Genomic DNA, 22,191 nt, shown 5'->3' with positions numbered 1-22,191 from the left:
TATTTACTCCATGGAAACTGAGCAGGGAAATAGTTTATGTTTACCACGGTCACCTTACTAGTTTGCTGCGCAATGCGATGTTTCACTCTATCTCTTTCTTCGTGTGTGAAAGTTCCCTTTTCTCCCTTGTCCATAAGGTGCACTGGCTCCTCCTCCCCTGTCCCATTAGTGAATGGGGCCTTTGTGGGGGCCTCCCAGCATTCCAAGGGAATTCTTGCAGGTGAGGGGCATGCAAACAATCCCACACTCCGATGACTTGCTGCAGCTTACCGTTAAAGAACTTCAAATGCAATATGCGCCGAGGGGCAGTCAGGAGTGTCCCGTGCTGAGCTAACCTTCCCTCAACGGACGTGCCGCAACTGAAAGGGTGTGACCACCGCAGCAGACAGAGTGGGAGCGAAGCATCCCCTTCTCTTTGGAAAGGTGAGCAATCAAATGCATGCGCAAGAATCAAGATACTCACCGGAGCCTGTTAGGCAAAGCATCAGGCCCATGAGTAAATATTTGCCTTTATTTCTTTTACGGTATTTGAAGAATGATTTCACAGACGCTGTAACTGAACTTATAGGACCTGACAGGGCCGTTATCTTTTGGGCTTTGTAACTAACTGTGTAAGAGGCAGACTGGCTTCACACAGATAAGTCCCTGGAAAACACACTGTGGTGGCACACGTGGACGTGCATACGTTTACCCTCACTCATATATAGGCTCTAACTGGCTCGCAGAGAGAGAAACATTTGTAGACGCAAAAAACGTAAGTCTTTGCTGGCAGAGTAAAAGAGAGACCTGCTCGAGTAAATATTTTACAATAGCTTGGTTGAATTTTGTCACATAGTCTTTTTGTATCCACCGTCTGTCTTTAGCGTCCCTCTCTTCTGTTGGGACTTGTCAAGACGACACTGCCTGCAGGTATATACGCTGCTTCTCCAATGCTTAGTTAGTAACTGACATTGTGGAAATCAAGGCATCGCAGTTAATATATCTAGTAGTTTCCTAACTGCTCAGATAACATGTGTTTTTTTTCTTAAATCTACACCCTGTTATGGGCAGAGTCCACAAGAGGACGAACTTTACTTCTCGCTAATCTCTCGTCTCTTTGGATTGCTCCTCGCCTGTCTTTATCTTCCCTGCCCTTTGAAACAGATAGCGTCTCTACTGTAGCTCTCCACCGCCACACTGCTCACTTCCTTGGAGGGCACATGCTCAGAAAGCAGTCGTATTGTCACAGAGCCGCAAGGAGGTCGTAGGAAATCGTGGTGGCCACAACCAAATAATTGTCCTCACGCCATAATTGAAAATAAATCTTTAATTTTACTGTAGTCCCAGTCTTATTTACGAGAACATGTAACTTTCCATTAAGTGAATGATACATACATTTTGACATGTCTTCATGAATAAGATTTCATATCTTTAATACGAGTCAACTGCTGTGAATAGCCGATGCCTAAAACCTGAACAACCATCATCGTGGTTGTAAAGCTGCGGGTGGGTTTTGGTGTTTGTTCCAGCAGCATGTTGCAGACGCTCAGTGACTGGCTGTGGTGGGAGCGTCTGTGGCTGCCGGCAAACGTCTCCTGGTCTGATCTGGAGGACGGTGAAGGTCGTGTCTACGCTAAACCCTCTCAGCTCTACGCGGCCCTGCCCTGCGCCGTTTCCCTGCTTCTTGTCCGATACGTGTTTGAAAGGTGAGATTACACTGTACTGTGGGTGAGTGAAGGTCCCTGTGTGCCAGGGAGCGGCTTTCAAAAATACTGGGACTAGGTTGCACGAGCTGTTGGGAGCAATGTTGGTGGCCAAAGAACCAGGCCACCTCTGTCGTGTAAAGACCTCCCTCTTTACACAACAGCTGTGCTGTGCCACATAACTTCCCATATAGCATGATGTACTCACACACATTTGCTGTCATGTCGCTCGTGTGCCGTTGCAGGTATGTGGCCACACCCCTGGCTAATGTTTGGGGAATCAGGGACAGGATACGTCTGACGGCAGAACCAAACCCCGTCCTGGAAAACTACTTCTGCGGTCAAGCACGGGTTCCGTCGCAGGTTTGTTGAAGGGTCTTTTCACTGGAAAACAGTGGTTGTCATTTTGTTCACATGCAGCGTGAATCGTGACTGCTGAGCTCACCAAGCACTTTATTAGGTACACATGCAGAGTAATACATAAAACCATATTGATCCGCGTCAGGAGCCTCTGACGATGACACTGATCAATTTTCAGAAGGTTTTCAAAAATTGTGATCTCAGCGACTTAGACTGTGGCATGATTGTTTGTGCCGGATGGTGCGAGTGTGCTGGTTTGAGGTTTTATGTGAAATTGCTGGTCTCTATGTGTGTGTCTAAGAAAGTCACATTCCTTGTGTCTCAGGCGAATGTGAGGTCCCTGTGTAAAAAGACGAGTTGGCCGGAGGCAAGAATCCAAGTGTGGTTCAGGAGGCGGAGGAACCAGGAGCGATCTGGGCTTCGGAAGAGATTCTGTGAAGCCAGGTGTGTGTGTGTGCGTCGGTCTGCGTGATGCACAATGATGTAAGTGTGTATGTGTAAATATGTGACATTATTGTTCTCACCTGTCAACAGTTGGAGATGTGCCTTTTATTTCTTTGCATTTGCCGGCGGAGTCCTAGCTCTCTATGATGTAAGTAGTTTCACAGGAACCGTTTCTGTCTCTCTTGTGTCATACGATTTTCCCGTTCAGTTTGCTGCAATGGGACATTTCTCTCTCCTCACACTGGTATTTGGCTGTACCGCCGATTACACCGGAATTGATCTCGTCTCTCTGTGCTCAAGGGTTCTTCTCATGCTTGGACAGTTTACATGGGATGTGTCCTGTGATGCTACTCTCCAACCCCCCTCTCACTCCTCTCCCTCTCTGTTTCTGTTGGCTGTAGAAACCTTGGCTTTATAACCTGAAGGAGGTTTGGGCAGGCTTCCCTAAACAGGTATGTATATCTGAAACTGCTATTAGGATGTCTTGTGTACTATTACAGTATTTATTGTAATATATATATGTGTGTGTGTGTGTGTGTGTGTGTGTGTGTGTGTGTGTGTGTTCCATGTGTCCATGCAGTCCATGCTGCCTTCTCAGTACTGGTATTACCTCTTGGAAATGGGCTTTTACCTTTCTCTGCTCCTGAGTCTCACATTTGATGTGAAACGGAAAGTAAGCACGCGCACACACACACACACACACACACACACACACACACACAGGAAAAAATGAGCAGAGACAATATAAAGGGGTAACTGGTGTGTTGTTATCAACGATGGGAAATGTTAGTAATGTGTCAAATTAAAAACAGGAAGTGAGATGTCACAGAAACTAACAGGATGTTATACACAGAAATTAAATACCTGGGTTTCTAGTCAGTCAGTCAGTCAGAGCTGATGCAGCTTCTTAGATGACTACTACCGAGTCCAGTTACACTCAGCTCAACTTGTCATGGATCAGGATGACTGAGAATCTTAACAGACACGTTTACACATGAATGCTGGTGTGTAGAATCATTTCATGCACTTATTCAAAGAGAATTTTCATTTTGTTGTATATAAGTATTTTAATTATACATCTTTTTTTTCTATTTTTAATTCAGTATTCACAAAATGATAGTTTTGCAGAAAGCCTGTATTTTCGTCTTGGTGCCTTATGCAATTGAACCTGTGGCGTGCATGTGTGTAGGACTTCAAAGAGCAGGTGATTCATCACATTGCCACACTGACTCTCCTGAGCTTCTCCTGGATTTCAAACTACATCCGTATCGGGACCCTTGTGATGGCAGTTCATGACTCTGCTGACATACTGCTGGAGGTCAGTGCTGTACTCACATCAATGTGAGTGTGTAAGATAATCTATTTAATAACTCTTGTCATACAGCAGGCTGGTGTGGTGTGAGCACATTAATGAGAATTTGATAACAATATTACACATAGCAAATCTATAAAGGATGTAGCTTTGCTAAAGTCAGCAGTTTGATGATAAGGCTGAAATGAAGAGACATATCTTGTGTTTGCTTTTAGTTAAAAGCAAACACAAGTCGAGAGGTGTGACCGCTGTATAAGCTGAAGGTAAAAACGTCTGTTAAAGTCAGAGGGGGCAGATTTAAAACAGGTTTGATGACAAACAAATAAATGTATATTGTCAATTTTTCCTCCTTCTGCTCTGCTTCTACTGCCCCTCCCTTCGATGTGAACATGGAGTTGAGACTGAACTTTCACAACAGTAAACGTGAGGATGCTGCCCAGGCCCACCATATATTTCTTCACATGCTAATTTTGTCCTTAGCAGCACAGTAGTCCAGCTCAAGTTTGTAGGTAGAAACTCATATCACTGAGTAACGTGCAGAAGAGAGGATTTTTCTTCAAAAATGGAGGCAATGTCACTATTAATATTGAATGTTGTGTTGACTGCATCAAGAGAAATGCTGCTGAAGTAAGTTAATTCAGGGTTAAATAAACACCACCCTAGACCAGTCTCTGCAAAAAATAAATATGTTTTTTCAACCCCCACAAAAGGATCTTTCTAAAGAGGTCCAGTATATCCAAATAAGTCTGGTGCTGACATAAAAAAAATCTCCATTTATTATTAAAGAGAAGTAAATAACCAAAACCAAAAATTGACAAAAGATGGAAAGGGAAAGTGTCATGGATCTGGTGTCTTTCCTCTGACCTCTTATATATTATCATACTAAAATATCCACATTATATGGGGATTATTACTCTATTCGAGCTAAATGTAAACTGATACTATTACCATCTACAACTTAATGCAGACCTCTTTAAAACAAAGAACTAAATCTGATTTTCCTCGGTTTTGTCTCACAGGGTGCAAAGGTATTCAACTATGCCAAGTGGCGCCAGACTGCTGACGCCATGTTTGTAGTTTTTACACTTCTCTTCATGCTGACACGACTTGTCATTTTCCCTTTCTGGTAAGTGTGAGATGACAGGACACGAGATGATGCATGATTATGATCATGGTGTAATGTGTCACATCATAACATATGTGCGCATATCTTCTCCAGGCTGATCCACTGCACATGGGTGTACCCACTGGAGCGGTTCCCCCCCTTCTTTGGCTACTACTTCTTCAACGTCATGTTGGTGGTTCTGGAGATGCTGCACCTCTACTGGGCTGTTCTCATTTCACGAATGGTTTACAAGTTTATCTTCACCAAGGTGTGTTTACAGATGTTTTGAATGTGTATTTTCATTCATGTATTTTCAATCTATGCCAAATCTACAAAGTGACTTGTCTCCCCACCCCCCCACCCCCACCTGCAGCTGGAGGGCGACGACAGGAGTGACGAAGAGGAGGATGACAGTGACTCACAGAAGGACAGAAACCACAAATTGAGTCACATCAATGGCGCTGGAGTCAGAGGCCGAGCCAGTGGTCACTGACACGTACAGATAGACAGAGGAAGAGGAAAATCGATAGCAGACACATGGACAGATTCAGTCACAGCTGTTAATCCTTCATTTTTTATTTTTTTTAAAACAGGAGTAAATGTACTTGAGCAGAGAACATTGTATTTATAGGAACCGTGAAGGATAATACATGAACTCACTTGGACGCTGCATGGTTTCTGGAATTCACTCACTTCAAAACTTTCACATTATCTTGTTCTACTCATAATTATAAAAAAATGAATAAACAATATTATTTTATATTCGTTAGTTAGTTTTGCATGTTATTGATCATTAACATAATGACAATGATGATGACGACATGTGAGGTCATTGTACTGTGTGTGTGTGTGTGTGTGTGTGTGTGTGTGTGTGTGTGTGTGTGTGTGTGTGTGTGTGTGTGTGTGTGTGTGTGTGTGTGTGTGTGTGTGTGTGTGTGTGTGTGTGTGTGTGTGTGTGTGTGTGTGTGTGTGTGTGTGTGTGTGTCTTGGTGCACACATCACTGAAGACAAATGTATTTTTTAATCACGCGATATGTGTGTTTATGTTTTTTGAGACATGGGTCAGCATGTCCTGCTTATAATGAGAAGCAGTGGTGGAAACCAAAACTTTTTACGGTTTTATGCTCTCTACCCAAACTGAGAGCTAAAAGAGAAGCTTGCTAATAGATGATAGATTGTTGTAAACTTTTTAGTTTGACATGACGCTTAACTCTGGACTAAAGAATGCAACTCCTGCTCTAATCGATGGAATGGATGCTGATTCAGGAAGACGGAAACCGTGGATGTCATAAGCAGAAGTATTTATTATAAGAGCTCAATATTGAGGAGACTCCCTGTTCGCAACAACAGATCAACAGCTTTAATAAGTGTTTGGCGTCCCAAGATGGTCTGCCTATCCCCGGCCTTTGTAGTGTATTTAGCTTTGAGTAATGTCGTCATTTCCCCGCGACTATGACACCTCGAGAGAGACTTCAGCTGCTCTCAGATTGTTTTGGCTTGCCATAGATAAGATAGCCTTGCTTGGTGCCTGAGAACCAAGAGTTTCTCAGGGAGGATAAATGTTGTTTCCACAACATTTAAATCTTTTTGAGACACCAGCTCATGTCTTAAAATAATCAGAATAATGCCTTTCTATGTATCTGTTGACATCCTTTTTTGTATTATTATTCCTAACGCCCTTTGTATTAAATTCTATAAGGCGCAGGTCAACCACTGCCTCCTAACCAAGGTGGAACAACAGAGAACGATACATCATCTCCCCTCATGTCTCCATGTCCAACCAAAGCTCTCGACCTGTTATTCTTTTTCTTGAAAAGGCCACAACAGCTTCCGACTGTAGCCTAATGATTGTCACAATGGCCCTTCATATTTGCCTTATTATTTCCAACGGCATTTCACCAATTTCCACCTTGTCTTCATAGCACCACAGCAGTGTCTCAAAGGCTGATCTGATTTCATCCGACTCATATTTTACATCGATTATATTAATCCAATATATAGTTTTCCAAGCCAGTCCATTTGCTTGGTGCCTAATTAGGTTGCACGTCTGCGACATCTAGTGGCACTTCGTGACACCGACACCACCCTGCTCGATCGATACGATGGCGATCGTCTAGTCATGCCTTGCTCCGTGACGTATTTCCGTGCTTTTTAGTATATTTATTAATAATAGTAATAAACTTTATATAGCACAACCCATGCATAAAATGCAACACGGTGTTCAACATAAAAGAAGCGAAATATATTTATATATTTTTTTTTTTATTGAATATAAAAGACAAGATTAAACAGGATAAAACAGCCATCGGGTAAAACACATTATATATGAATGACGTAGTATTTCTTTACCATGTTTTTTTTTTTACCCAAGCAAAGGATCTGAATACTTCCTCGACCTCTGGTGAGAAGCAGAAAGAACAGAAGTATCATCAACATCTCGCTCTCACGTACAGTTCAGTTCCCTGACCTCCCTGACCTCTCGCGAGAATGGAAAGAAGCTGGAACGTGACTTGGATCGTTGCCACCAATTACCATAGAAACCACTACACAAACCACGCGTCCTCACTATAAATAGCTTCATTAGTTCAGTAGCGGCTGGTGGGTATTTTCACTGAGGAGTTTCCTTCTAGTTTTTGTAAGTACTGATTGTTTTTGGTTTGTTTTGTTTCACCGAGGCAGGCGAATCCGTTTCAAGCCTCCTTTGCTCATGATATGATAGATCCCATGCTTTTGACAGCTGCTTTGATCTCACATAGTAGCCTCAGCCACGACACCCGGCAATAACCTGAACGAAATTACACTACATCTATTCAGTTAATTCACAGAATCTCAAACTGGGAGGTGTTTCATTGTAATCACATATAAACCCCCCCCCCCATCAAATTCCTGAGCAGGCGCTGCCTCCCCTGACCTCTGACCCCTGACGAGCCACGATTGCCTTTCTCATCCCAACAGGAAACAGATTGTTGTAGTTCAGTTTTATAGGCAGGATGACTAATGAGCGAAAGTATCACACCCCGGTGAAAATTGGAAACTGGAACGAGGACCTGCGCCTTGAAGAGGTTTGTTTTGAAAATACTAACTATCAACGTTTTGCCAGTGAAATGTATGTACAAGCAAGCTATAATAATAATAATAATAATAATAAGCGTTATTTATTAAGCACACAGGACACTTGGAAGTTTCAAAAGCATTTACACTGAACAACCATTGAGAGGACAACATTGCGTAAGAACAATAAATACAAATTAAAAGAATAGCAAAAATAAAAGGACAACATTACATAAAAGCAATAGAACATTAAATTAAAAAGTATAAAAAACGACATCACATAAAGGCAAGTCTGTAAAATGGGTTTAAAGAAGAGATTTACTAGAAGTCAGTGAATCTGCAAGCCTCATCTCCTCAGGCAGGTCAGCAAAAGTCGAGGGGCCCATTGAGGCAAAAGCACGGCCACCTTTAGGCTTCAGTCTCCACTTTGGAAAGGCCAGAAGGGCCCAAGGGTGCGAGCTGGCTCATATGGGGTCAGCACACTGGCCCCAAGCTGTTCTAAACCGAACAGGGAGCCAGTGGAGAGGGGACAGGATTGAGATGACGTGATGTCGTCTATTAAAACCAGTAAGAAACGGCTGCTGCATTCTGAACTAGTTGGAGGCGGGAGAGTGACCTCTGATTGATGCCAGACAGAATAGAGTTACAGTTATCGGGACTTGACAAAATGAATACATAAATGAAAGAAAATGGAAGAGATTGAGGCCTTGTGGTTTCTATTTATAGTGTATGTTTTTTGCGTATATGGATTAATACACATTGTATATCTTTCCAGGATGCCAAGAAAGAATATCTGGAGAAAAAGGAAAGGGGCGAGCTTACGGCCCAAAAAGTAGACTTGCTGAAACGGAAAATTTTGAGACCGGTAAGTTGAATTTTGTCAAATTTAGAGCACCATTAATGTAAACAATGATGATGATGATGTTGACGACGGTGTTTGTCCATGTGTGTAGGTGGATCTCTCTGTCGCAAATGATGGACGATTGCACTTTGGGGATGTTGTGATGTTGGTGAACATGGGAGGAGGAAACAGGGGTCGCAGTGCGGTGTGCATCAACGCAGACATCAACAGTTTGATAAAGAGCCCGTCGCCGAGCATCCGGGCCCCATGTGGACTCAGTGCAGGAGGAGGTATCCAGGCCTGCACACGCACTGCCTTCATCATTACCAGGTTCACACACACACACACACACACACATACATACACTTTAAACGTCACCAACACACATCGCAGTAGTCTCAGATGTGAACCTGTAACACTGTTTGTGTCGCTGCAGTGTAGATGGCAGTCCCGAAGGATCGACTCTGCTCTTTGAGCAAAGTTTTGCCCTGAAAACGACAAGTGGCTTTGCCAGCGGAGTAAGTGAGCTTACATGAAGTTGAGCGAGAGGAAAGAGGGAATTCCTACGAAGAGACTTCATGGTCAAATTATCTCATGTTTTTATAAATGTTTGCTACATAGGGATTTTTTTAAAACAGCAAATGTCATTAACTCTGTTATGTTTACGAATGCCGAAAACTGTCACTTTGTGTGTTTATGGATTTTTCTCTCCTCAGCTTTACCTGACGAGTGATCTCAAAAGTTTTCAAAAGGTAGATGACGTTTCGCCATCAATAATTTACTGAAGACTGTTAAGGAGAATATTTAAACTGAGAAACCACCGACCATAGTGAGATGATTAACAGAGGAACTGTGGAAGTGCAGAAATCTCACATGCACATTTAAAGTTAAGTGCAAAGTGCAGCAGTTTAGTTTGTTTCTCTTCACATGCCAACCTCATGTCACTGTGATGTCATTTGAAGTGTGCGAAGAAGTCTCGCCTACAAGAGGTGGACTTGGTTGACAACGCTTCCTTTCTCTCATGGTGGAAAATAGTGCACTTTGACCCCCAGGAGAGGCTCGAATATGAGGGTCAGCCTGTCCCTGTGAGTCTTAAAATGACCTTTATGGTTAAGCATTTTCTGTTAACTAATTCAGTAACATAGAACACTTTCCCTTTTCTATGCAATTGTCATTAGGCTTTTTCTTTTTGACAGGCTAATGTGAAGGTTCTGATCATACACTGCAAGACAAACAAGGCTCTTGCTGTTCTGGGTGATCACATCCTTTGGTATGTTCCATTTCTTCCATTTTTGAAATAACCCCAACCGAAGTGAAATACATTGGTGCGTTGAATGCAATGTAAAGGCTTTTGGATTTGATCTGTGTCCTTGCAGGACCACATATGGCAAAGAGTATGAGGTGGTGGCTCACACCTTCTTGGACTCCCACAAAGCTGAACAGGACGAAAACCACTGGGTAGTGTGCACCTCGGACCCTGCAGGAGGTGGGCTTGTACTTCTCAACCACCCAGAGTCGGCGGCTCAAAATAATGAGCCCGCACAGGACAAACCAGACCAAATATAACACAATCCACTGTCGTGTTGCCGCCTACAATTCAAGCAGACGGGTGCAAATCATTAACAACATCTAAAGCTTGTTGAAAAATAGGATTTAAAAAAAATCTTTTGGGGTCACTTTTGTTTTTCTTGTGCAAAATAGATAAGATCAGATGAGATGTCCCTTCACTGATCCCACGCTGGACTCAGGACACACGTGAACCAAGTTACTAGACAACTCTTTGGAATTTGCCCTGACATTTTTTTATGGGAGATATTCATGAGATAAGGGGCGTGAAGGTTAATTTGAACCGAGAGGTTCCTTTTTTAATCATTGCTTAGTTTCAATGATGCCTGTATGTGCCTTTAACCATTCATGATAATTCATGCTTTATGATCCGGGTCTGTTGGTCCTGGCACCTGCCTCCTTGGGGGAAGACAAAGAATATTAGTCTATGGAGGATAATATGTCAATGTACAGGTCTGAGGGATATCGACATTGTTTGGTCAGATATGATCAGTGTAGCTAATTGTGTAAACTGTTAGCTAATGATAGTACAACTATTAAGGACAATTCTCTACTCTCTAATTTCAATCACATTGGTTTGCCTATATTATTAATGCTATAAATCTACTTTATTATCTCATCATAGTCTGTTATACTTGAATACGTCAAGTGCACAGTTGCTAAGAAGGCTGAAATTGAGTGGTGGAGTTTTTTTTGTCCTTAAATCTTAATTCCCTGCCATGTTGTCCGTTATTAGCATACGGCCCATTGTTATCACGCACCGCTGTTCGGGGAGCGTTCGAGTGAACACGCTTGTATTCGCACCGGTTTGCAGCTTGATCGCAACGGAACGTAACATCTATCGACGCGCACCGTCGCCGCTACGCGTCGGCTGATTGGACCAGAGGCGGCCCCACGGTGCAGGAGCAGAGGCGGCCCCACGGTGCAGGAGCAGCGGCTGCCGAGCGTTTGCAACAGCGCGAGTGCGTCCGTCGCGTCGTCAACGTCGCGTCGTTAAAAACGCGCTTGAACGCATTTGCAGCGCCGAACGCATCCCCCGGCGTCCCGGGGGGGAGGAGGGGGTAAGACAACGGAGGAGAGGTGGCTGAGCGGCGGACACCGACCATCACACAGCTGGCGGCACGTGCGCACAACAACGGACTCTGCAGCAAGGTACGTTCCGTTGGCCGCCACACGGGAATCCGATGTATGTGATCCGATTCATCTTTTGATTCACTAACACACCGTGGTCTATGTGCAATTCAAATCGATTCAATTAGATTCATTCAACTCAAGTGTTTTACTCGCAGTGATTCCACGTGACTCATTGGAGGTGCAAACATTTTTTTTAAAAATCAACCCACAACAGGAGATTTTTTTTTGTTCCCCCGTGTGGGGGAATGATTCATCCCGGAGCCCTTGAAAGGGAGAAGCTACTGTATGTGGCCCTGCGCAGCGCAGCGCCGGCTGACACGTCAGGTCGATGCTGGTTTATTTCACAGAATGTATGTGTGGTTTTGACATTTTGTCCGACTTCTGCCACACGACATTAAACACATCGCGGTCAGAACACAACGCGCAGCTGCGCTCTCCGAGATGCGCCGGCTGTGACGTCACGCGCTGTGTCCATCGTGCCGAATATGATTATTTTTTCTTTGATTTCAAACCGCCAACAACAACATCCACAGCAGTAGCTCGTCTAAATATGAAATCGCATACCTTCAGTCGGAGAGTAAAAAAAAACACTGACGATGAAGAATACATAGTAAAATATGAAATAGCATAACATAAATGAAGAAAAACGAAAACAGATGCAGTAAAAAATTATGTAACGACATTAAACATTGCATACAATAATTGTTTTCACTGCTTCTTTTTTGATTTGCATCCATGGGATGGTAGTAGCTGTCAATCAAACAGTATCCACAACCTCAATGTGTACTGTGCTTTATCATCTATTTTATTTAAATGAAACATCCTGCTGTATTGAAAAAGACTTGAAATTAGCGATTGTGACCATAAATCAGGAAAATGTTCACTTCCATTATTAATCAGCTGAGAGGTAGATTAATTTTTTCCTACAGACTTCAATAGAAACTGATTTCTTTGTTGCAGCCAGTCAAGTTGCCCTTTACAGATCATTTGAGAGAATACAGTTTTCAGGCAGTTACGCATTGGCTTTTGTCTGGATCCGGAGTCTATGGGTGCGGTCGAATTGTCCTTCCTATCTACTACTTCTTGACCTCAGTGGAAAACGTCATGAGGTCAAGGAAAGGTGTAATGGAGGACTGATAGGACCTAAGAAAAGCCGACAGCGCTGCTCAGAGAATCTGACTCGACTTTTGCTAAACTACGTCATCATGCAACGGCGGATGTTATTGACGTGCGTCTGCTGTGGTGAAACTACAAATTTCCGAAGATGGACTACAAAAAAGGCAGCGGCTCCATCCAGCATTTCTCAGTATTTTACCGCCGTATGACATCAGATGTAAATTTTTCATATGAACCAGTAACTTACATGATGACGTGGTGTCACTTCTGGGTCATATTCATATTCATACTCTTCTTCTTGTACTCCAGATTGAATCGTCTATGTTCGTGCATGGCGCGTCACATTAAATACCGCTGCCGCAATGAATTGTGGGGCGTCTATATCTCCTTTCCTCTCGCATAGTAAAGTCCAGTGTACCCTATGCCAGAGGAGGTAGGAAAGGAAGCATTGAAACTCCTTGCCTATGCATTTAGAGAATCCAAACAGCACTTATCATGGCTGCTGATCAAATACTTCTGGGTCATATTCAAGATTTAGGAAACTTCCTAAGCAAATTTGACAATTCGACCGTACCCATACATGTGTGTCCATTTTTAGTTACGGTCTATGGAAGCACCTCTGTGCTGACAGAACATTTCCCTGAATGGCTTAAGGCTTCGCTGACCCTCATGACGCGTCTCACGTTTTTATATTGTAGGAAAGTTCAGGTTCATTATCTGCTGTTAAATTCTCTCCAAAAAGGATGGACTGTATTTGACCTCCCTCTGTTTATTTATTTACACCACTGATTTAGTTTTCAAAAAACAAAGCTGTAGAAAACAGTTTAGTTCACATCTTTATTGCGCTGTTCCTATTTGCTGATAACTATTGCTAGGCTCCACCATTTTCATTATCAGCTTGTCAGTATTAAACTACTCTACATGGGAGGCAGCAGATAACAAGTGAAGTTCATTATCAGTCACGTTAGTTTTGTTTGTGTTATCTTCTTGAGAGTGGAGAGTGGAGGCACATGTTATCCAAATGCCAAGGACAGGAGGGCACCTCGTAAAACAAAACATGAAATATCCCAATCTAAAACATTCCAGTTCCTCAAGGCCTCTCAGGTCAACCCCCTGTGAGACAAATCTTTGGTCAGGCATAAAATAACGCGAACACTATATTAAAGGTATTAAAAGATGCATAAGATGCAAATTCCCTGACAACTAGCAACAGCTGCTTTTTATGTATGCTTTTTGTACTTATTGTGCTCTATATGATGAAGGCCTACAGTGTGCCAGTGCAATTGATGGACTCTGCATTGTGTAATCAGACAATCATGGCAGTGAATATCCCTGGACTGGTGGCTGTGGTGGTTTTTTATATGGTCATCCTGATAATTGGGGTCTGGGCATCTCGAAAATCCAAGAAAGTGGAGAAGACATGTACCGGAAGCAAGAGCGAAATAACCATGGTCGGCGGCCGCAACATCAATGTCCTAGTCGGGGTATTCACTATGACAGGTAGAATTCCTTCTTTTCCTTTTAGCATTACTTGACATGTGTTTGCACATTTATTTTTTGTATGTTCTATGCTCCCTTCTCTTTGTTTTGCTACTCCTGCCTTCACGTATGCTTTGCTTTTAGCAACTTGGGTTGGTGGAGGTTATATTATGGGAACGGCTGAGGCTGTTTACGCTCCCACTCGCGGTGTCGTATGGGCTCTGGGGCCCCCTGCCTATCTTCTAAGTTTTCTTTTGGGTAAGTAGCCGGAACAACCATGTGTCGTATTTCTTAACCATACATACTCAAGTGTCAAAGGACGAGATTCTTCACACAAGCTTTTGCGTGTGTTTCATAGCTCTTGCAGATACTGTACTGGTATCTTGCAGAAACAAGACACCAGAAGTCATGCGGACTCAACTGTTTACAGGGCAAAAATTCCCAGAAATGAATTTGGTTTGCACATAGCCAATAGTGTCTCAACACTGAGTGCAACAACATGTTTGACAACCAAGGTGTCACTCACTGCACTGATAGTAGTCTTGTAGGGGAACTTGAAATGATACATGAACAAAGTTACGTGCAGATGACCAAAGGCTATATTTAGAACTGAAATAATTGAAACAACTGCACACGATGTTGATCATACCTCAGACTAATCTGACAGATCAGACGTTGCTATTTTTACAGAGATACGTCAGCCATGGTAACGGCAGAAGTGCATCTTAAGCAACGCGGTGGATTTTGTTCTTTTACATTTACCTGCTTACCTTTCCTCAGTAGTGCTGGGAGAAATGTTTGGATGCATGTGCAAGATACTAAACTGTTCCAATTTAGTGGCAAAAAGAGATACTATAAATATGACAAATGACTCACAGTGTGTTTTATTCTAGCCAATGCAAGGCAAACGATGTACACGGCATACAACGTACATCAGTCTATAAGATGGAGCAAAGACAAGCACATAAAACAACATCAATGTCATTGAATTAACATGTGTATGTGCACTACAATGTCAACACCAACAGTTTTGCTTTGCTGGGCCCACAGACAGTCACATGTATGTAGTCACACCTGCAGACATCATTCTTCTCTTCATCTAAGCTGCTTCTTAGTGGAGGAAGGTTGCAATTTACATTATTTTCCATCATCAATTTAATCTTGCTTATTATTTTCTTGAGTAATCACTTGACTGTAAAATAGCAGCGAATAGTTTAAAGTTCCCTAGGGGCCGTCTTCCGATGCCTTGTTTTGTCCAACCAACTGCTCCAAGTCCCAAGGAGATTCAGTTTTATAGCCTAGTAGATTAAGAAATCGTGAAAATAATCACGAACCAATCATGTTGTTGTTTTTGCAACAACAAAAAAAGACTTGACGATTCTATTGACACAACAGTTGTTTTGTTATCTTTGTATACCTTCTTTATCTTTAGCTGGACTGTTTTTTGCGAAACCTATGAGGTCAAAGCGCTACGTGACGATGTTGGACCCGTTTCAGCATCACTATGGCAACACGTTCACCGCAGTACTACTGCTTCCTGCTTTGGCCAGTGATATTTTGTGGGTTGCCTGCATCCTCGCTGCTCTGGGTAAGTAACTCTTTGACATTTTGAACATAAATCTTAACACTACTGTTCTGTCACAATCCATCGCATTACATTTGTGTTCACCATCTCTGATTTATTTTCTTTGTAATATCCAGGAGGAACGATGAGCATGATTCTCGGGTTGTCGTCTGCCCTCTCCGTTGTTATCTCGGCCGCTGTCTCCATCACCTATACATTTTTAGGGGGTCTCTACTCGGTTGCCTATACTGATATCATCCAGCTTTCCTTCATCTTTGTCAGCATGGTGAGAAACAGAGGATGCACAGAGTGAGAGAAATGAAGAGGGAGAGCAATTACGTAGTGAGTTACAGTAATGTCTAGAAGACAGGGAGGAGGGTGGAGGACGGCAACAGAAACACTGGGACTTAAATGGGACAAATCCATTCATTAAGAAATTTGAGTAATCCAAGAGATGGCTTTTGCTATAACTTATATATTTTTTCTCTTTCAGTGGCTCTGTATTCCTTTTCTGATGCTCAGTCCCGCAGTTGCTGACCTCTCTCAATCAACCCAACTCAACCAAACAAACAGCAACTCATGGATGGGAAAGGTGGAGCTGGCAGATGCAGGAATATGGGCAGACGAGTTCCTGCTAATGGTTCGATTTTTAAATAGATTTTTATGCGAGTCAGGCGACCTGTTTACAAAAGCTGCCAGACCAATAACCTCTCTCTAAATGGACTGAGCGGACGATTTTAACTAAGAAAAACTACTTTATTATAGAGGGTCAATACCATTAATTATTTTACAGTGCAGCATCCTGCTGCAGGAGCCAATGAAAACTGACGCTTGTGAGATATCATTTGGGTATAGCAGTATATTCAGTGACTCAGTTCAGAGGAGGATTAGTGTATCAGTGTAGAAATGTGTCAGTTACACGGTTATTTAAATAACTATGAATAACTAATAACTATCCACGCTCCAATGTATGTGGTGCTCGAAGTATTTTACTCTAAATGAGAGCATGATTTACAAAATGAACTTCATGCTGTATATAAGAAGACATTAAACTGGCGATTTAGACCATTGACTCGTCAGGGACATGTTTGTGATGTTGTCATAGTCACTTCTACATTGGGTTCATTTTCCAGACCCTGTGACTACGGACATTTTTATATACTGGATGTCACTAATAACTACAGTGTGAAACAACAAATGTAATTTTTGCGATCCCAAAAACATTTTGCTTGTAAATGTCTCCTTTTTTCCTTTTATTAAAGGAAAAAAACATATTATTTTCTTTTGACCGCTAAAGTTCTAAATATTTCATCTCAGCAGCAACATATGCTCCTTAGCGAGGACATAGTTTGAGTCAAGCCCCGGTCAGGTGACTGCAGCATCATATGTTTAGATCATCGCACACAGGCAACCACATATTGTATTTGTAGCGTCTATGGGTTTCACACACATTAAGGTAAACCTGTTATTCATCATTCTGGAAGCAAAGTTACCACAATGTTGCAGATAAAAAAAACAAAACTTTCAGAGTTATTTACATGCAACAGAATTGTCAGCATTTGACCGTGGGACTCGTCACGACACATTCATCTTTGTATCTGCTGGCAGCTGATAAATTACAGCTCTGGTCGGGTACAAGATAATGTTGAAAATGAATGGCATGGTATGGTTTAAACACCAAAACTGAAATGGAAAAGAGCCAGTCCTTTTTCACGGCAGACATTTTCACTTAGCAGGAAAAAAGCACGGGTGTAACTAATAACAACAATAAAGGCTCTGTGTCCCCTTAAGCCGTGAGTGGGACAGTGGGCCAGCAAGACCAACGCCAGGACCCTGAAATTGAGGCAGCGAAATGGAACTCAGCCATCATACCTCAACATAATACATCCATTATTCGTGTTATTGGATAAATCTGTGTTTGACCAGTCCAACTGTGAGAGAGGACTATTTGGTGAACTGCATGACTTGCCAGGATGTTCACTGACAAAGCTTGTGTATTTTGTGTGCGTGCTTTTATGCTGCAGGTTTTAGGGGGACTGGCCTATCAAGCTCTGTACCAGAGAATCCTCTCTGCAGCCTCCTCTTCTCAGGCGCAGGTCACCTGCTTCGCTGCTGCTGGGACAACTTTTATTATGGGAATCCCCTCTGTGATCATAGGAGGAGTGGCAGCCTCTGCAGGTACACACACATGTACACCACACAGTGCATTTGTATTTGTTCAGTAAGACGACATGTTCTCCCAGTTTGGTCCCACCACCATGATGAATGGTAGTGGGTGATATTATCTCAGTTGCATTAGTGTGAGTGTCTGTTTGTCTGTTTTAACGGTTCCTGTGAACAACTGGATTCTTGTTAGCATATGATACTCATTACGTTGGGACATAGTGTCTGTTTTTAAATATTTAGTGTCTTTCTCCCCAGTGTTAGAGTTTCATTCCCTTTTTTTTTTTTTTACGCCATCACTATACTTCTTCCCCTTTCCTTTTCTCTAAGACTGGAACGAGACAGCGTACGGTCTACCCCCTCCTTTCGAACGAGGGGAGGCAGCGAAGATCCTGCCACTGGCCCTGAACTACCTCACACCCACCTGGGTATCAGTGTTAGGCATTGGTTCTGTGGCGGCAGCGGTCATGTCCTCCATGGACTCTGTGCTTCTTTCCTCAGCATCCATGTTTACACAAAACATTTACAAGACGACTTTGAGGAAGCAGGTGTGTGCGCGTGTGCGTGTGTGTGTTTGGTTCCGCGCTAAACAAAGTAACTAAGCTTCCGCTGTCCCGTCCCTTCCCCCCTCCTGCAGGCCTCTGAGCGGGAGCTGCAGTGGGTGATCCGTGCTAGTGTGCTGCTGGTGGGCCTGGCAGGAACAGGCCTGGCCTTTGGAGATGAAAGTGTCTTCACCTTCTGGGTGTTGAGCGGGGACCTCGTCTACTGCATAATCTTCCCGCAGCTCGTCTGCGTGCTGCACTTCCGCCATGCAAATACCTACGGTGCCATCTGCGGCTACGTAGTCGGGATGCTGCTGCGTGTGCTGAGCGGGGAGCAATTGCTCAGAATCCCTGCTCTTATCCTGTACCCTGGCTGGACTGAGGAGGACGGCACGGTCACGCAGCACTTTCCCTTCAGATCCCTGGCTATGCTTTCGTCTCTGATATGTATTATTGCAGTGTCCTTGCTGCTGAAGCTAGGCTTCTGTCACCAACTAATTCCTCAGTCCTGGGATCTACTGGGGGTTTTTGAGGAGAAAAAAGAAGCAGAGGTGGAGGAAGTACCTGTTCCAGGGGAGGATATGAACAATATCCTTAAAACCAAATTATAGGCTTAACTTCAGTACAACTTCGACCAAAGTATCCCGAAGCCTCTTTTTATACAAATTCCTACCAAACATGTTCACATTTGTTTTGATACTGATATACTGAGATATATATCTATATATATATCCAACTCTGACAAGTATTATATGCTTTACATGCTGACAGAAAATTTCATGAAGGGGGAGTTGGCATTTCAACGTCCAGCACCCACATTGTTTAAAAAGCAAGTGCCCATGGGCATGAGGTGTGTTCAGGCACATTGTTTGTGCAATGCTACGTTGAAACAATGGAAAGCAATTGCACTTTTATTTGACAAAAACCTCGTCTGAGGTATGGTGCAATATTTCACTATAACTTTAAAGGCACATGGCAGGATCACACACCCACACAGGTGGTTGTACAACACGTGTACCCTTTGTTTGTTAGACCATCATACCATTTTCTGTCCATTTAAATGTCTCTTACTATCACTCCCACCACGAAATACACCACACCATAGTTATTCTGTTACTGATGCTATTTATTTGTCTCATCTCCCAACAACATCATCGTAAAACTCTACCCAGATTGTTTTTCAATTTGCGAACTCATTCACCACATCAAGCATAATTTCTACTGAGCAGGATTTCCTCCTATTTAATCAACACGTGGAATCAAACTGCCTGTTGGGAGAAGTGATGTTAATTTTCGTTTTTAAGGGGTCTTTGTTGAATTATGCTTATTTTTTTGGATGTTTTGTGATTGAAAGTGTTCATAAAAAATGTCTCTGACCTTTGAATCTGTGTTTTTCTCTGTTTGCGTGTGAAAGAGGGGAAAACAGATACATGAGTTCAAGCTACATAGTGTAAATGTTATTTGAATTAGTGTTCCTATGGGCCACAACCGCCACCGTTCAGTATTCTCTGTTGTTGCCATTAGAGCAATGATCTGACTTTATACACCACTAATATTTAACATATAATAAACTAAAACTAAATTTAATTTGCAGCAGCAGGGGGAGATGTTTAAACACTGAAAGGGCCCCAAAAGCCTGAGTCAGAGTGAATCTATAAAACTGCTTAATGAAAATATTTTGTGACATTTTTTTTAACCATGGAGGGAGATGCTGATTTGTTTCAAATAGCTGCTTGGCCGCTCAACTCACCCTAGCAATGTCACAGGATAATTCCATCACATCTCAGGTAATGGGAATAACACCTGGCACCACCTTAAAGGTTGTATGTAATATTCTCTGCCAGTAGGTGTCGCAACAGCATCTCAGACCTAAACGGGTTGTCGGCCTCGCCTGCAGCTTTCCTTCGTCCTCAATGCTCCTCAATTTGTAGAAATTGTGTGTCACATTTTGGACAGTAAAGCATAACATGTTCTATTGTCTCTTCTTCACCACAAACTTGACATTTTCCTGTAGGTTATTATGTTTTCCTATTTTAAATAATGCACTATTTAATTCTATATGACCAACATGTAGGCCAGAATCTGACTGAACAGGATGTGAGAACTCCCCAGGTTCTCACTGTGCCTCTCATCACACGTATATATGTTCCTTTGAATTCCATAAAACCATCTGTCCTGTTCTCTTTTCCTCCCGCCAATTTTTTGCAACCTTTCTTTCAAATGATGCTTAATTTCTGTCTTCATCTATGTTTTTACTGAACGGTACTGTGATGTCAGTATGATTTGTTCTTGTGATTTCCTTTGCACATTTGTCAGCTATTTCCTTTCCTTTGAATCCTATACGCCCTGGTAACCAAACAAGTGTCACATCCAGTCCCATCAAACCAAACCTTTGCACTGAAGAGGGCCTTTCACGCTTTTTGTTGTTGTTTTTTAATTTTTTTTTTTTACCTCACTTAAGACTAGAGCTGCAACAGTTAATCGATTAATCGCACCTATCAACTATTTTGATAATTTATTCAATCGGTTCACGTAGTCGTTTTTGAAAAAAAAGGTCTTCATTCTCTGATTTCAGCTTCTTAAATGTGAACATCTTCTGTTTTCTTTGCTCCTCTGTGACAGTGAACTACACATATTTGGTGTGTGGACAAACAAAACATCAACTTCGAATTTTGGGAAACACAGTCGACATTTTTCAGCATTTTATGACCTGTTATGGTCCAAACAACTAATCGATTAATCGATAAACTAATCGACAGATTAATCGATTATGAAAATAATCGTCAGTCGCAGCCCTGCTAGGCCACCGTAGTTTCTCCTACACGCTGTAGGGAGGGGAGGGGGAATTCAGTTGGTTGTAATACGCGACTTCGCCGCTAGGTGTCACCACACCCTACACTCTGAACCTCATACACTAGAATTTAATAAGTGAGCTGATACAGACTTTACAGCCACCGCTTGTTGATAACACCAAACACCAAAGAGAACATTGTAAACGGATGCATGATGATAATAAAGAACATCTCCGCCAAATCAAAAACACATGGAATCCATTCAGGCAAAATCACGACGACTTTCCCTCCGTCAAAGGTGCGTGGACGGTGGTCGATGGACCTGTAAGTTTAGAACAAAAGGTAAATGAACATGATTAAACCTCGTCATGCGGGGGGGGGGGGGGGGTGGTTTACGTGTGTCGTCTTGTTCGGATCCTATGTCTTTTTGTTCTTCTTTTCTTTTTTTCCAGGGGGTTGTGACGATCCCTGGTCCTGAATCCAGTCCGGGTTTCCCGGCCTGCACGCGGCCACCTTCCCCGCACCACTATGTGTTTGTGCGTGAGAGAAGCCGACTCTTGTTTACAGCAGAGATTCCACGGAGGAGCGGAGACCCAGCGCCTGCGCTAGCCGAGGGCGAACCGTTGGATCGCAGTCTCTGGATATTTTTACGCGCCACGGGAGGTTGTTGTTGTTTTGGGGGGTTTTTTTTGGTCGCGTTCTCCCCGTGTGTGTGTGTGTTTGTGCTTTTTCCCCCCTTGAGGATAAAAGGCTAAGCGAAAGAGAGACGCTGCTTTTTTGTTTTTCCCAAGGCAACTCCTCGGGACACGTCCCCCCCCCCCAGCCTGGCCGAGGTCGTCTGGCTGCGGAGACCCGTTCTCTTGCGTGGCACAAGTCTGCTCTCTTTTCTCTTTTTTTCTCTTCTTCTTCTTCTTCTTCTTCTCTGTCAGCTGGAAATCCCGACTGACGGCACGGATAGGTCCGAGGAGCCGATGGGAGCTGGAGATTTTGGTTTTTAAAACCACCACCCCCCCCCAGAAGAATCCACTTGAGTGTGCGGG

General features: G+C 42.9%; 4 protein-coding genes across 7 annotated transcripts in view; all 4 read left to right on the top strand.

The window, feature by feature from the left end:
- The first annotated feature begins 187 nt into the window (after positions 1 to 187).
- cers3b (ceramide synthase 3b) lies at positions 188 to 5,663 on the top strand. Of its 3 annotated transcripts, none has more exons than XM_035642598.2 (11): positions 188 to 423; positions 1,512 to 1,685; positions 1,928 to 2,045; positions 2,368 to 2,486; positions 2,577 to 2,634; positions 2,888 to 2,938; positions 3,067 to 3,159; positions 3,676 to 3,804; positions 4,818 to 4,924; positions 5,018 to 5,171; positions 5,277 to 5,663. In XM_035642598.2, the coding sequence occupies exons 2-11, from the start codon at positions 1,513 to 1,515 to the stop codon at positions 5,394 to 5,396; spliced, it is 1,122 nt and encodes a 373-aa protein (XP_035498491.1). In that variant the 5' UTR covers positions 188 to 423; position 1,512; the 3' UTR covers positions 5,397 to 5,663. The 3 variants fall into 3 exon arrangements, with proteins under 3 accessions (XP_035498491.1, XP_035498490.1, XP_035498493.1); XM_035642597.2 differs by having other exon boundaries at positions 1,509 to 1,685; XM_035642600.2 differs by having other exon boundaries at positions 1,480 to 1,685.
- Positions 5,664 to 7,413: 1,750 nt separating this feature from the next.
- Positions 7,414 to 10,372, top strand: cfap161 (cilia and flagella associated protein 161). 2 transcript variants are annotated; one of them, XM_035641351.2, is made up of 9 exons: positions 7,414 to 7,538; positions 7,859 to 7,965; positions 8,730 to 8,819; positions 8,908 to 9,125; positions 9,232 to 9,313; positions 9,512 to 9,547; positions 9,758 to 9,880; positions 9,992 to 10,065; positions 10,172 to 10,372. In XM_035641351.2, exons 2-9 carry the CDS (start codon positions 7,894 to 7,896, stop codon positions 10,359 to 10,361), a joined length of 885 nt encoding a protein of 294 aa, XP_035497244.1. In that variant the 5' UTR covers positions 7,414 to 7,538; positions 7,859 to 7,893; the 3' UTR covers positions 10,362 to 10,372. The 2 variants fall into 2 exon arrangements, with proteins under 2 accessions (XP_035497244.1, XP_035497245.1); XM_035641352.2 differs by lacking the exon at positions 9,512 to 9,547.
- A 1,002-nt stretch (positions 10,373 to 11,374) lies between these two features.
- Positions 11,375 to 19,743, top strand: LOC118314743 (high-affinity choline transporter 1). Its single transcript, XM_035641347.2, has 9 exons — positions 11,375 to 11,513; positions 13,922 to 14,111; positions 14,235 to 14,348; positions 15,523 to 15,678; positions 15,792 to 15,940; positions 16,148 to 16,294; positions 17,679 to 17,832; positions 18,148 to 18,365; positions 18,455 to 19,743. The coding sequence occupies exons 2-9, from the start codon at positions 13,928 to 13,930 to the stop codon at positions 18,968 to 18,970; spliced, it is 1,638 nt and encodes a 545-aa protein (XP_035497240.1). The 5' UTR covers positions 11,375 to 11,513; positions 13,922 to 13,927; the 3' UTR covers positions 18,971 to 19,743.
- Positions 19,744 to 21,617: 1,874 nt separating this feature from the next.
- The window catches only part of igf1ra (insulin-like growth factor 1a receptor), a 72,517-nt gene continuing 71,943 nt past the window's right edge, over positions 21,618 to 22,191 (top strand). The window contains exon 1 of the mRNA XM_035641345.2: positions 21,618 to 22,191. This exon is cut by the window's right edge and continues 917 nt beyond it. The gene's annotated coding sequence lies outside the window, so the exon portion shown is untranslated.

Source organism: Scophthalmus maximus, chromosome 7 (assembly GCF_022379125.1).
Source record: "Scophthalmus maximus strain ysfricsl-2021 chromosome 7, ASM2237912v1, whole genome shotgun sequence".
Lineage (NCBI taxonomy): Eukaryota > Metazoa > Chordata > Actinopteri > Pleuronectiformes > Scophthalmidae > Scophthalmus > Scophthalmus maximus.
Note: the sequence above shows the minus strand (reverse complement) of the source record. Positions and strands in the feature narration are given on the sequence as shown.

Bases quoted from the DNA above. Each gene is read 5' to 3' on its own strand.
- LOC118314743 (XM_035641347.2), top strand. From the start codon at position 13,928: ATGGCAGTGAATATCCCTGGACTGGTGGCTGTGGTGGTTTTTTATATG. The intron at 14,112-14,234 runs GTAGAATTCCTT...CTTTGCTTTTAG, and splicing joins CGGGGTATTCACTATGACAG to CAACTTGGGTTGGTGGAGGT. The intron at 15,941-16,147 runs GTGAGAAACAGA...TTTCTCTTTCAG, and splicing joins CCTTCATCTTTGTCAGCATG to TGGCTCTGTATTCCTTTTCT.
- cfap161 (XM_035641351.2), top strand. From the start codon at position 7,894: ATGACTAATGAGCGAAAGTATCACACCCCGGTGAAAATTGGAAACTGG. The intron at 8,820-8,907 runs GTAAGTTGAATT...CCATGTGTGTAG, and splicing joins AACGGAAAATTTTGAGACCG to GTGGATCTCTCTGTCGCAAA. The intron at 9,314-9,511 runs GTAAGTGAGCTT...TTCTCTCCTCAG, and splicing joins CAAGTGGCTTTGCCAGCGGA to CTTTACCTGACGAGTGATCT.
- cers3b (XM_035642598.2), top strand. From the start codon at position 1,513: ATGTTGCAGACGCTCAGTGACTGGCTGTGGTGGGAGCGTCTGTGGCTG. The intron at 2,487-2,576 runs GTGTGTGTGTGT...ACCTGTCAACAG, and splicing joins AAGAGATTCTGTGAAGCCAG to TTGGAGATGTGCCTTTTATT. The intron at 3,160-3,675 runs GTAAGCACGCGC...GCATGTGTGTAG, and splicing joins CATTTGATGTGAAACGGAAA to GACTTCAAAGAGCAGGTGAT.